The 14,963-nt window shown below is 36.8% G+C and overlaps 1 protein-coding gene across 1 annotated transcript; it reads right to left on the reverse strand.

Moving 5' to 3' along the window:
• Positions 1–328: 328 nt before the first annotated feature.
• LOC132154584 (integrin beta-1-like) lies at positions 329–13,984 on the reverse strand. The gene is made up of 17 exons (XM_059563201.1): positions 13,925–13,984; positions 8,189–8,291; positions 7,773–7,839; positions 7,390–7,475; positions 7,077–7,281; positions 5,590–5,760; positions 5,273–5,508; positions 4,733–4,888; positions 4,553–4,648; positions 4,323–4,406; positions 3,676–3,816; positions 2,439–2,641; positions 2,121–2,359; positions 1,728–1,950; positions 1,347–1,570; positions 846–1,012; positions 329–724 (listed from the first exon to the last, which is right to left on the reverse strand). The coding sequence occupies exons 3-17, from the start codon at positions 7,837–7,839 to the stop codon at positions 659–661; spliced, it is 2,364 nt and encodes a 787-aa protein (XP_059419184.1). The 5' UTR covers positions 8,189–8,291; positions 13,925–13,984; the 3' UTR covers positions 329–658.
• Between the last annotated feature and the right edge of the window lie 979 nt (positions 13,985–14,963).

The following is a 14,963-nucleotide window of genomic DNA, read 5'->3' on the forward strand; positions in this document are numbered from 1 at the left end:
GATAATATGTACCTTTAATGTACTTATATGCACCCTTTAGGAGTAAATTAGGGATAAAGGTGTAGCTACCATTGGTTTTGAAAAGGTACAGCCCCAGTGACAGCTCTTGTACATTTTTTTGTGAGCGTGTAGTTATCATCCAAATAAAATTTAATTTCAGCAGATATATACTTTGACAGTATACAGTTTTGGGAATCGGGAAACAAAAACATTGATGACTCATCTTCCACCAGACTGATTTTTGCCCAAATCAAATTCTCTCTAGAAGGAGACTGCCCTGACTTGCATGGAGAAACAAAAGTCACCCACACAATGAGACGATCAATACTGTATGTAATAAACCTGACAATGTTTTATTGGCTTCATAGAAAGTTTTCAAAAATAATAATCAATAGTGAATCTTCTTGTGCTCTGGAAAACCATAATCTCACGGGAAATGAGGAGTTTAATATTTACATAGGCTATAAAATTAAAAAATTGAAAAGGGAGGATAAAACTCTTGTTGACAGCTGAGTGGGTATTTTGGTCCAAAGTCAAAATCTGTCCCAGATTACATTAAATGCTGTTTATGATACTATATTAGGTCACTGATGTAAAATCTGGGTGATGAAACAAAGACCATCTGTGAACCACTGCTGAAAGCCATCCTGAAGATCCATCATTTCCCCTCATATTTGGGGTTAACCACAGTTGTCACAGCACTCTTGTAGATGGGGTTGTCACCCTAAACAGAACAGCAGGTATTATTATCCCAGTATTTTTCTCATAGCATGTACAGTATGAACCCTTAAAAAATGTATTTATTTGCAATATAAAAAAAATAATATTAATAAAGAGGTGCATACTGTGTCCCATCTGGCATTCATCTTCTCTTTCTCGAACTTGGCGAACTCTCTGCGATCATGAATAATCATGAGCAGCTTCCAGATGAGCAGAAGTGCTAAACCAATCAGAACGATTCCTGCGACCAAACCCGCAACGATGGGGATGATGTCAGGGGCAGAGGGACACTCTGTGAACACAGGCACAATGCATTATGGGAAAGGTAGAACTTGTAAACTAGTTATCAATAATAAAAGAGTTGGCATGAAATAGAAGTTGCAGTCATGTTTTTCCACTATTGTGATGTATATCCAAGTCAAACTGTTTCTCAAACAACAAAATAATGTATGGCGGGACTTGGTCCATTGGGAATTGATTGGATCATTTTGTTTGCTAATTGCTGCAGTTTCATGAAAGTGAATAGTAAAATCAATCAGATTTACTTTAAAAGTTAAGAGTGCAGTACTTATATTTGTTTTTCAGTTTTGCAAAAAAAATAATTGTACTTTGTCCATCATTTTTACCCTTTTGTAAAGCCACATGGACGTCGATGGTGTCATCGTTCTTGGTAGTGTAGGTGAAGAAGAACAAACAGTCATCAACGTCGCGCTCTTTGCAGTGATTGATGTCATTCTGCTGAGGAAGTTCCTCCTTAGTCTTCACTGCTTTTACCTTAAAGGCTTCGCAGTCATTCCCACATGTATGTTTCTTGCTACCTGTTTTAAATTTTTTGCACTCAACACAGTCCCTTTTAGGCAAAACACAGACAAATTGTATTTAGTGCGACAGTGTTTTAGAGCACAACACAAGTTATTCAAATACAAAACTGACTACAAGGCACTTCAACCAACTGGGTTATTTATGTTAGCCTAACCTCATTAGCAAATTCTACGTCAATAACTCACTTGTGGTTTCTGCAAATTTTGGAGCAGTTTTGGCAGATTTCACAGGTTGGACCCTCAAATTTTATGTCGGTACATTTACAAACGCCACATTCGCAGGTACCCCGACCGTTACAGATCTGATTGTTACTGGCCAGACAGGTTGAGGTGTCCAACGGGCAATCGCAAGCACTGCCTGTGTAGTTGGCGTCACAGATACACTTTTTGCACTCGCATTGACCATGGCCTGTGAGGAAAAGAATGCCTTAATAATAAATATTTCCTAATTCACTGCTAAAACTGAATTTCTTTTTCCGTATTGTACAAATATCTTAACAGCAGAATTAATTCACAACTATAAAATCTGTGAGAAAAATACAGCAAAAGAAAGAAGTGCAAATTCTCAATGGGTTGTACCTCCGCAGAGCTTGTTGTTGGAGCGGTCGCAGCTGAAGTTGTCACACTCGCAGAACTTCCCGCTGTATCTCTCCTCTGGGTTGTCTCTTTTCTTACACTCACACGTTCCACAGACACATTCTCCATTCTTGCTGCAGACATCCGTCCCGTTATTCACGCGGCAGTTCGCGTCCAGATCATCTGTCAGGAACTCATCTTGACTGCACTCACATAATCTGCCTAGACGACCTTTATTACACCTGATATGGGAGAAAACGTTGAATCAGAATGATTGTCAAATTATCTGCATCTGCATATGAGATTAACAGCTTCTCACACCTGCATATTCCACACTCCAGAGTGCCATTACCCCCGCTACACTTCGGACTGTTCCGGATTCCGTCTTTACGACACTCACATTCGCAGATGAAGTTGAGGACGATCTCCACCTCCTCATTGAAGCCCTGCGGCTTGATCTTTACAGTCTCTGATTTATTTGTAGACGGACAGCTTGTAGCCATGATTTCTATATCAAATGTTACCTGTAAGGCACAACACATTGTTTTGAATGCTAAGGCCTCGTGCACATTACAAATATGTGTACATATTTAGAGATTCACTAAACATTTGTGTACTGTAAAAAAATTGACATTTTTACAGACAAAGCTTTTAAACACTACAATAAGAATGTATTGTTTAATTAGACTCATGTATGAAAAACAGAAAATGGTTTAATATCACACTATATGTAATTTTACCACAAAAAATGTATTTAAATGTATTTTAAATGTATGTTTTTTGCAAGTATAAACTATGAATAACATTATAATTTATAGTGAAAAACAGGACAAAAAAAGGACATTTCCAGAAGTCCCTGCCTGGCACATCAACACATATGATTATATTTTATAGAATTTAGTTTATTGTCACTTTTGTTATCAGTAATGTATATAATGTTTTGTATAACAGTTCGTTATTTATTTGTTTATTTCATTATTTTATTGTGTGCACTGCAAACCCTAATAAGTTATCAGTAATGTGTTACATCACAAACAATTTCATGTTGTAAAATGTACAGGCACAAATAACCCATGTCATAATATTTAAAACATTGTCACATTATTTTTACGGTGAGTTTCTGGGAATCACAGCTAACCATTTTTATTTTAAATGTAACCTATTTTTCTAGAATGTGCCACTTGTGGATCAGTACTTTATCTAAAAATCTGCATCTTATACACCATCAGTTTATCAGCACTGAAAGAGTGCAATATGGAGATTGCTTAGCACTGATGTGCACACAACTGAAAATTCAAATAACTAATTAGTTTTTTTCCTACACCTTCCTCTCCCAGTTCCAAGTCTTTCCTTTTGTAATTTCATTGGGTGTTGCTCAGTGCTGCTACAGTCTCAACTGGTATGTGTCTTACCTAGAATATCATTGGTGAATGGCAACGAGCTGCAATTTTTCTACCATATGATAACTTGTGCACTAAGATTAAGCTAAAGCTAGCAAAATGGAGTCATTCTACGTGCACGGACAAGTTTAGTTAATTTATTGCATTAACTCTCTCACCTGATCTCCAATGGAGATGTTAGAGCACTTTTGACCGTTTTCTCCTTTTTCACTCACTCCATTCTTGCAGTGGGAGATGTAGGAGATGGACATTCCTGCAGGTAGCTTGCTGTTCTCCAGAATGACCTCTGAGGACAAAGACTGATGGACACAATTAAACAAAGAGTGCATTAATTAAAGGGATAGTTCACTCAGATTCTATCATCATTTATTCGACCTCATGTCGTTTTAAACCTGTATGGCTTTCTTTATTGTGTGGGATACAAAAGAAGATATTTGGAAATTCAGTACTTCAAAATATCTTCTTTTTGGTTTTACAGAAGAAGGAAGATTTAGAATGACTTGAGGGTGCATTTAACTGTCTGGGTGCACTGTTCCTTAAAGCTTCTAATTTTACTGGTCGCAGAACTGTTGATCTGACTGAGCAATAAGCCTCTTACACTTTTCCAGTTCATTCAAATGAACTGGGTACATATTTAAGATTATAAACAACCCTTCTGCGTGGGAACTGGCTGTAAAGTAAAATTCTTTGCAAGTAAAGAGAAACAGCGGTTTTGGTTTCACTTCCTTTTAACTCTAAAAGGAACTAGAGTTTACCTCAGCCAACCATTACTGACGGAGATATTTGATGCATAACTTGAACTCACATTATATGCATCAATGATGAGCTTGATGACAGAGTTGTCAGACAGTATCCCCACTTTTGATTTAGGGATTAGAGCAGACAGTTCCTATTGCACACACACACACACATTTATATATGCATTATGAGTCAATACAGACTACAATCAGAGTTAATCCAGATGCTTATATTATAATATTTTGAACATAATGTTGTAGCAATGCAGAGAAGATATAATATACACATTGCACTCACCTGATAAAGATCCTGGAATTCTTTTGTCACAGCAAAGATGGTCTGAATGTTGTTGGCACTCAGTGTGTCTACCAGCTGAGAGATGGTAGGGTAGTCCTGTAAAAAAAAAACAATTGAAATGAAAGACACACTCCGACATTTCTGTCTATCTATATATCTATCAATAAAACTCATACTTACAAAGTAGTGGCTCATGTAGTACATATTATTCTCAAGATGGCATTTCCCATCATTTGGACGAACAATGCCACCAAGTTTTCCATCTCCAGCAAAATGGAATCCAGCATCCGAGGAGAACACAAGGAGGCGAGTGACATTCCTCCAGCCGATCACTTCCTGAGAGACAATCAAAACACAGCTAACAAATCACAGCTTCATGCTGCTTCCTAGGACTAAATGAGAATATTAACTGTGTTTCCGATTTTACAAAGGCTCAGTCACATGTTGACTACATGGTTAATGTTTGATAATTATATCAGAAGCCTCAGGCTACAGTTAGAATTAATTTATGAAGATGGTGATGAAGTAATTTCCTGTTAACATTATCTGTGTATAGCTTCTGAAATTGAAGCTTTTACTATTTAAAAGAAACGATTTAATTTGAACAAAAGGAAAGTTGATGTGAACACAGACATAAGCAGGGCAAGTACAACACTTTATGTGCAAGCATGACTTTGCCCTTAGTTCTCTGGCATTTATGGAATGTGCAGCTCGACTCACCGAGCAAACAGCAACTTGCATGATTGCATCAAATCCTGCTTCGGGAGAGTCCAGGTTTCCAGAGGTTTTCTGCTTACTGACTTCTTGGGAGAACAATGCACCATCAGCCGTCAAGTTCAGGACGTTTTTGTAGCTGAAGGGCGCTGAGCAGTCATTTGGATAACATGGGTTCTTTAGATACTTCGGTGTCATCAGAATGAAAGGCATGACAAGTTTTTCCAAGAATGAACCAAAACCTGCAAGTTAGAGTTAGCAGATCATTTAACAGCTTTAAGATTGTAGATTGGTGTGAATGTGAGCATGCATGTCCTCCTAACCTATCCGCAGGTCGTTCGTGATGTGCTCCATTTCCCTGGCAAGTTCATTTCCCAGGTTCTTGACATTATCAAGATTTCTTTGCATGGAGTCGCTGAGATCCATCAGGAAGTACAGATCGATGGGATAATCTTCTGCCCTCTTGAATGTGAGAGTAAACTTCTGAGATTCACCTGCAGTGTGAAAAGACATGATACAAAAAGAAATATGCTATGACCAGTTTTCTAAACTTATGTTTTGGGTGATCAGACTCCCATTACTATGTTTACTAACAAATTAATAGTTAACTTCATAGTAAATCATAAAGAAATCTGTCATCATTGACACATAATAAATGTAAATGAAGACTGTCAATCACTTACTCCAATGTCATTTCAAACCCGTAAAAGCTTTGTTCACCTTCTGAACACAATTTAAGATATTTTGGATGAAAACTGGGAGACTTTTGTATGCAAAGAAAACAAAAATAATGGCTTTATTCAACAATTCGTCTCCTCTGTATCTCTCCGTACCACTGTAGTGCCATTTTGGAGAATATAAACTGAACACAAGCAGCTTTTGCTCTTCCGTGTCAGCCGCGACACAAGGATAGGTTTTCAACATGTATTTACACTTTGATTTGAATGATATCAGCGCATCTGTGCAGCATGGCTGTCATAGAAAAAACTGAACTGTCTGCGCAAAATGGCGCTACGGTGATGTGGGGATCAACTGAGGAGACAAATTGTTGAGTAAAGTCAATATTTTTGTTTTCTTTGCGTACAAAAAGTATTCTTGTCACTTCATAAAGTTACGGTTGAATCACTGACTATTATACCGATGTCTTTCATAATTTTCTGGACCATGACAGTGTTATTTTCCTGGCAGACAATGGGACAGTCACAAGCCTCCCGGTTTTCAACCAAAATACCTTCAATTGTGTCCCGAAGACGAACAAAGCTTTTATGGGTTTGGAACGACATGGGGAAAAGAGATTAATAACAACATTTTCATTTTGGGGTGGAGTATTCCTTTAAATCACATAATAGCTTTGCTTGATGAACAAAAATTTGAGTCATTCGGTCAAAGATAATCTTCCCTGCCACATCGAGTCAGTCGGTAGGTGAACTCGAAAACCGAATCAAACACATTCATGAACGAGACATTCAGACTAGTTTGCTGAACTAGCTGGATCAATGAAAAGATTTGACTCAAAATAACGATTTGTTCATTAGTGAGTTGTTTTCTTCCGAACATGTCAATGAGAGTGCATGCCATTTTATTTTACAAATCAAGTCATATGGTCCACCATTTATAGTACTTTTATGGTAATTCTGTTCTTCAGAAACACTCCTGTGGTCCACTACAGAAATCATACAGGTTAGGAACAACATAAGGTTGAGTAGATAATGAAATGTAACTTTGAATGAACTTGTCCTGGACTCATAGCTCACAACATGTTGAGACACATCCAGCGATGTTTTTGTGATTCACAGACGGGGTCCAGTACCTGATCGGAGGTTCAGCGAGAGTTTCTGTGGCTGAATCTGGATGATCTCTTCAGGCCTCAGATTCCGTTTTCCATCAATTTCACGGTTTGTGACGGATTTGTTCTTGTCAATGGTGACAAATCCTCGAGGGTTTTCTATGCCAGGTAGAGTGCAACCAGCCTTTTCCAGAGAATCTTTTTCATCACAGCGGGAAGATTCAAAGTCCTGTTAAGATGCAAGCAGACACTTGCTTAGCACACATGTTCCGGTAAGACTCGGATCATCTTCCAGATTCAGGAGAAGACAATCAAACCTTGATGCAAAATAACTTACAAGATCTTTGCACCACGCACACTGTGGCCCAATCTGAATACACTCTGCACATGTTTTGGCATTTGCAGAAATACATCTATTGCTTTCTGAACAGAAAACACATATGCAGCAAATTTAGAAGGCAAGATCTAACATCATACAATGTTACACCAGATTCAAATAATCATTTCCCATTGACTAAAGCATTATGAAAAGACTACAAGTAGATCATTTACAGAAAAGCACAAGAGTAGAGGGTATTTTTTTGTTTTTTCTTTGTATTTATGACGACGCAGCTCACTTATTCATACAAAAAAAAACTCATAAACCTAAACATTGAAAGAATGTCTGCCCTAAGGCACTAGAAAGTATTCATGTTGTTGGCAATAAATGACTTGTATTACCTGTTTTTGCTCTGACATGAGAGACAAATCCTAATAGAGCTGATACTAACAACACCTTCATATCCATCTACAGAAACACATCAGGGAGGGAGAGAGAGCAATCACTTACAATACACAAAATCCTTGTCTGATGCTCACATAAAGTGTATACTGTGAATGATTGTTCACTAAAGTTTTTTAAAAATGTGTGTTAATCTTGTATAAGAAATATAATACTCTTTGCATCAAAAGTAGATTACCATTAAAAAAGAAAATGCACACGGTAGACTCAATGAAAGAGACAGATAATATAACAAATACGATATTAAAAAGAAACAGCATGCATATATATATATATATATATATATATATATATATATATATATATATATATATATATATATATATTAGTAAGTAAAGAAAGCTTAGTTACTCACCTTAAAACATGCTCCTGGCTCCTCTTAGAATTGTTTATGAAGTAAATGTTTATATGCTCAACTTTCTCTGATCTCTTGAGTTACATTCCAGGTCACAATACACCTTAACAGTCCGATAGGCATATGAAGAATATTTCTGAAATGGCACACAAAACAAGAGTAATTGTACTGAGCGTGTGTGAGGTGAGAGCAGGTCTTGCAGTAGTTCAGACTGAAATAGCAGCAGCAGTCTCACACTCCACACACACACACACACACACAGGAAACACAAACTGAAGGATTGTAGTGTTGGGCGGGACGTGTCAGAGTGAGGCTCCTCCTCCAGAACAAACTCACATTAGAGAGAAAAAAAAGAAACTCCCATCAGACATAAAAATAAAAAAGTCAAAATAATTTGAATAATGAATTATGATGATATACATATACATTTATATATCATAATGCATAAAATGGACAAAATGAAATCTGATGTAAAGAGGCATGATCTAATTGCATGGACCACAGGTATAGGAATGTATATTTCAGAATTGTGTGCAGAAATGTCAAAACATCTAATTTATAAATATATTCTATAGAAATTCCCATTTTAATGGGTTTAACAGAGGAGGAAATAAGACTTCAGCAACAAAAAATATCTGCCCAGAAATCACCCATAGAAGATTTAATGAATGACATATTTGGGCTCTTGTATTGTATTCAAAGGACAGGAGTGGCATTCGCACTTTGTTGGGCAAAATAGAGGGATTTCTGGAAATGAAGCTGAGGATGATCTAGTAAAGAAGGCTTTAAAAAGGAATGAAGTGAACACATGCTTAGTTTCATTCATTTATGATGCTCACAAAGTATCAGTCATTTTAACCGAAAGGTGATGGATGCAATGCTAATGTTGTCCACTAGAGGCACCTGCGGGATAAGATATCTTGATAAATAAAATTATAAAAGAATGATAAATAAATGCTTAAACCAGTTTATTTATAGAATTGTGGTGCACTGGTAATATATATATATCAAACACTTTCAGTGATGTTTCAATGTGGACTTAAAAAAGTCGTGGGAAGTCGTGGCCTGGTGGATAGAGAATCGGACTCACAATCGAAGGGTTGTGGGTTTGAGTCTCGGGCCGGCAGGAATTGTAGGTGGGGGGAGTGCATGTAGAGTTCTCTCACCACCCTCAATACCACGACTTAGGTGCCCTTGAGCAAGGCACTGAACCCCCAACTGCTCCCCGGGCGCCGCAGCATAAATGGCTGCCCACTGCTCTGGGTGTGTGTTCACAGTGTGTGTGTGTGTGTTCACTGCTCTGTGTGTGTGCACTTCGGATGGGTTAAATGCAGAGCACAAATTCTGAGTATGGGTCACCATACTTGGCCGAATGTCACTTCACTTCAAAAACCACATCATGGTTGGTGCTTGGATCCCAATGATTGTTGCTTGTGGCTATATTTTTCTTTTTCTGCATTAAACTGTCTGGATGTCAGAGACCCTAAGTTGTAGCCATTGGCGCTTGGAGGCTGATAATCACCGCTTATAATTGTAACTATATTTAGCAAGTATTCTGCCAATAACAATCCTCTGACAGTCTAAGTAACTCTCACTTTGAAGGCCTAGAAATATAGTGAAGGTAGTTTTTCATGCTACTCCAGTGGTTCAGCTGTAATTTTCTGAAGCAATGGGAATTCTTTTTCGTGGCAAAAAATAAAAATAATGGCTATATTTGATATTTTCTTCACCTCGGCTTCAATCACCAGTGCATGTTCATGTTCTCTGGTCCACGTGTTGACGCGAGAGCAGAATTTTCTTTTTTGAGTGAACTATCCCTTAAAATCAAGATACATTCAATTGATTAAATATGAACTTTTTTTCTGACAAATTTATCAAAATTAATTGAGTTTATGCTTAAAACTAAAAAACGGGGGTTAGAAAAACCTGGTTTTCCATCTCCAGCAAAAGGAATTCCAGCATCTGAGGAGAACACAAGGAGGCGAGTGACATTCCTCCAGCCGATCACTTCCTGAGAGACAATTAAACCAGTTTCAAATGGTCCAGACTTGTTGTGTGCTGCTCCCTAGGACTGAAAAAACAGTGCATGTTTCTGATTTCACAAAGGCTCAGTCTCACACTGACTACATGGTTAGCGTTTGATAATTAAAGAGGGTAATGAAGGTGGTGATTTCTTAAATACATTACAATCAAATTTGAGTTTAGCTTCTGAATTTCTAAATTTGAAGCATTTATCATTAGAAAAACTTTTTTATTGGAACAAAAACAAAGTAGTTGTAGATGCAGCCATTTGCAGGGCAAGCACAACACTGCATGTGCAAACATGTTTTGGGGACTTTGCCCGTAGTTCTCTGGCATTTATGGAATGTTCAGCTTAGACTGCAGTTTGCTTCAAACCCTGCCTCCGAAGAGTCCAGGTTTCCAGAGGTTTTCTACTTGTTGACCTCTTGTTTGAACAATGCTGTGTCATATGTCAAGTTCAGGAAGTTTATGTAGTTGAAGGAGGCTGTGGAAAACATGGTTCCTTCAAATACTTTGGTGTTACAAATGAAAGTTTAAGCGCGTTGGGTAGTAGAGGCTATAGAGCTCTTCCTCCATGACAGACGTTTTCGAGTACACATGGTAGACAAAAATAGCTCTTGGAGAAGACAAGCAAACGGACTCCCACAGGGGTCTGTCCTGTCTCCAAGTCTCTTTAACATCTATATTAATGATCTTCGAGCAACACAGTCCCTGCAAATTTATTTACATCCATTTTTTTTTTACACTGAGGACAACTGAGGGACTCAAACACAACTATTAAAAAAAGGTTCAAACATTCACTGATGCTCCAGAAGGAAACCAGATGCTTTAAGAGTTGGGGGGTGAAAACCTTTGGAATTTGAAGATCAAGGTAAATTGTACTTAACCCTTATGCGTTGTTGGGGACGTTTTCGTCCACTAGGGGGTAAAGTTGAGTCTTATTTTGGCCACAACTTTCTCTGTGTTTGAGCTAATGGAATGATTTTTGGTGACAAATCTTATTTTGACCCATATTTTGAAATTTTTCAAAAACTCAATGGTACACTGTGGGCAAATTCACTACCCTTTCGGTATGTTCGTGGATGAAAACATCCACTAAATTAAACTGCTGTAAAAATGTATCAGATAAATATTTTTTTCAAATCTTTTTGCATAAATCTATTAATCAACCTCAGTCCTGATCAAAACTACCAAATGTTTAAAAAAATTCCAAGATTTTAACTCTTTAATTACCAAGTTCATAAATGATGTCACTGATTTGGGAAAAAAACACACAAAATTACATATTTTCAATATAAAGTGATTGTGGACTGGATATTTTTTTACCTTTTATCACAGTCTTGGGCATGTCAAAGATTAGTAACAAGATTGGCTTTGATGCATTGTTAGTTTTTGTGCAGCATTAGATTTTAATTTTTTCTCCCTCATTTGTTGTTGGTGGCTGTTTTTGCCCCATTGACTTCCATTATAACAACATTTTTTGATTGCAAAGCCATGACACCATATAATCATGCATTCTTGATTGTTTGTGGTTTTCCCTTAGTTTCTGGCTTGTATATGGAGTTATATGGAGTATAACAGCAAATTATAGTGTTTGTGTGTGTGTGAGGTTCTTGATTGTTGGTGGTTTTCCCTGTTGGGAAGAGGTAACATTTGTTATTTTTTTTTTACAGTTGATCACTAGGTGGGACCATTAACCCTTTAGATAGGCCTGTGCAAAAAAAGGCTGGCTGTTATACTCCATATAACGCCATATACAAGCCAGAGACTAAGCCTTTTTTTGCACAGGCCTATCTAAAGGGTTAATGGTCCCACCTAGTGATCAACTGTAAAAACAACAAATTTTACCTTTTCCCGAAAGGGAAAACCACAAACAATCAAGAATGCATGATTATATGGTGTCATGGCTTTGCAATCAAAAAATATCGTTATAATGGAAGTCAATGGGGCAAAAACAGCCACCAACAACAAATTAGAGAGAAAAAAATGAAATCTAATGCTGCACAAAAACTAAAAAAAGCATTAAAGCCAATGTTGCTACTAATCTTTGACATGCCCAAGACTGTGATAAAAGGTAAAAATCCAAAAAGATCCAGCCACAATTACTCTTACATTGAAAATAAGTCATTTTGTGTGTTTTTCCCCCCAAATCAGTGACATCATTTATGAACTTAGCAATTAAAGAGTTAAAATCTTGGATTTTTTAAAAACATTTGGTAGTTTTGATCAGGACTGAAGTTGATTAACAGATTTATGCAAAAAAAGTGAAAAAAAAAAAAATCTGATAACATTTTTACAGCAGTTTAATTGAGTGGATGTTTTCATCCCGAACATACCGAAAGGGTAGTGAATTTGAACAACCCACAAGGGTTAATTTGTGTTCCAGGAAACATACAAGTATCTTCTGTTGCTTACGAAGGGCAGAACTAAATGGAAAAAAATTATATTTCAACAAAATAAGAAAAATTTGGACATCTTCGTGTTCAAAAGTTTTCACCCCCCAGCTCTTAATGCATCTTGTTTCCTTCTGGAACATCAGTGAACGTTTGAACCTTTTTTAATAGTTGTGTCTGAGTGCCTCAATTGTCCTCAGTGTGAAAAGATGTATCTCAAAATCATACAGTCACTGCTGGAAAGGGTTCAAATATGCAAAGATGCTGGAAAACTGAAGAATCTGCAGGACCTTAAAGATTTTTCTGAAGAATATTTCTCAGTTTAACTGTTCAGAACAAACAAGTGTCATGGAAGTTCTAATTCAATAATAATTTGTAGAGACTGAGAATGAAAAACCAAACAGAGTTTTGTCTTTGTATTGCTTTAATTCTCTGCAGAGAATGATCTGGTTTACACACAGCTTCTGAGTCTGTGTGCCAAGAGATAACACACAAACTTACAGCCCACTTTTTATAAAATGTAAAAGATACATTGAAGGACAGACTAGGACCTTTGAGCCAATCATGTTGCCCAGTGCACATCACCTCATTACTCGTACATCTCATGCACCTCTCCCTGGTACGGACCGTCTCTGAACTAATTGTTCCTGGTACATGGTTCCTCTTTAGAAGTTGTTTTTCAGCCTAAAGCAGTTATGTGCACAGGTTACACAAAGAACTCAGTGTCCCTATATGGACTATATATACACTACCTTGATCATTGTATGTTAAAAAGATACTTAAATGAGATTAATGCAATCAATGCAAGATTAACAAAACTAAAAATTTCCATAACACATGCACAACCATCACAAAACAGAAAAACAGTCGTGGATCATCCAGGTAACAGCACACAGTATTCAGAACCAAGGGTTCCCAAACTTTTGAATGGGGTTATTTTAATAATTTCAGCAACTGTTTTGTGTTGTGGACTAAATGTAAACCTCTTTTTATGTAAAGTATCTTACTTACTCAGGACAGTACTAAATAAAAAATAACATGCATTTAGTATGATCTCTCTTATTTTGTTAAAATTATTCATATTTTCACAGATTCTAAAAGGGGTTCCTAAACTTCAGCATGCCGCTGTAAATAGATGATCTACATTCTACATTCTAATAGTTTGCCTTTATGGATTTAAACAATTTTGATCTGACAAATATATAAATACAGGATATTTACATAGATTTGATGTTTTTCTTTAATTTGTGACAAGTGAAATGTCATACAATTCAATGCCACTTTATAAGAGAGAGAGAGAAAAAAAAGCTTAGTTACTCACCTTAACTCCTAAGGCCCTTTCAAGAAATGTGTGTTTATGAAGTAAATATCCATATGCTCAACTTTCCCTGATGTCTTGAGTTACACACCTTAACAGTCCTGTAGGCATATGAAGAATATCTCTGAAACAGCAGACACAACAAAAGTAATTGTACTGAGTGTGTGTGAGGTGAGAACAGTTCAGACTGCAACAGCAGCAGCAGTCTCACACCTCTCTCTCTCACACACACACACACACCACAAACTGAAGAATTGGGAGGTTTGGGTGGAACAACCAATCACCTATGTAGCAGTAACAAGAAAGGACTCTCAAATATTATTAGTTGTGCATTTAAGACCAATGGAAAAAACAATTATTGGCTGTTTACGAATAGCATACTAACTCATTATTACTTCTGCAGTATACAGCATATATGATATGCACAGAAAACTTTTTATCGAACAAAGTCTACAGATTTAAGTTTACGTAAACAGTAGGCAGTGTATAGTTTATAGTGTACACTGTGTAATATGAGTATCAAGCTAGTGATCTATTTTAAACAGCCATAACACACAAACAGCTTTTTTGGTGCAAGGATTCACATCGTTACCAAAATATACATACAATATACAGACCTCACATTCGATTATAATGCACGCAGACTCACAAACAGACACAGATAACAATGCAGTCCAGTGTTTTGGGTTGTTTATTTTTTTAAATAAATAACTCCTAGAAACAAAAGACAATGAGCATGATGCAAGAATGAAAAAGGCACTTTAAAATGCAAAGTGTGTATGTAACATGATTAAGCTTTTCAAAGCTTTGGAGAGAGAGAGAGAGAAAAGTAATCTTTCTTTAACACTGGTCTGAGAAGTTAGTCTCATTTATGAACAATGTTACAAAGGGACAAATTAAAAAAACAAAAGTGAAGTTCACATCTGGAAAATAGATCATGCACTGTAGACAAAGATTTGGCATCAGTTATAGAGAGAAATTCAGGACCTGAGTTTTCATTTCCTCATTCTTTAAACAAACCTAAAACCTGAAGATCTTTTCA

This window comes from Carassius carassius, chromosome 12 (assembly GCF_963082965.1).
Source record: "Carassius carassius chromosome 12, fCarCar2.1, whole genome shotgun sequence".
NCBI classification, from domain to species: domain Eukaryota; kingdom Metazoa; phylum Chordata; class Actinopteri; order Cypriniformes; family Cyprinidae; genus Carassius; species Carassius carassius.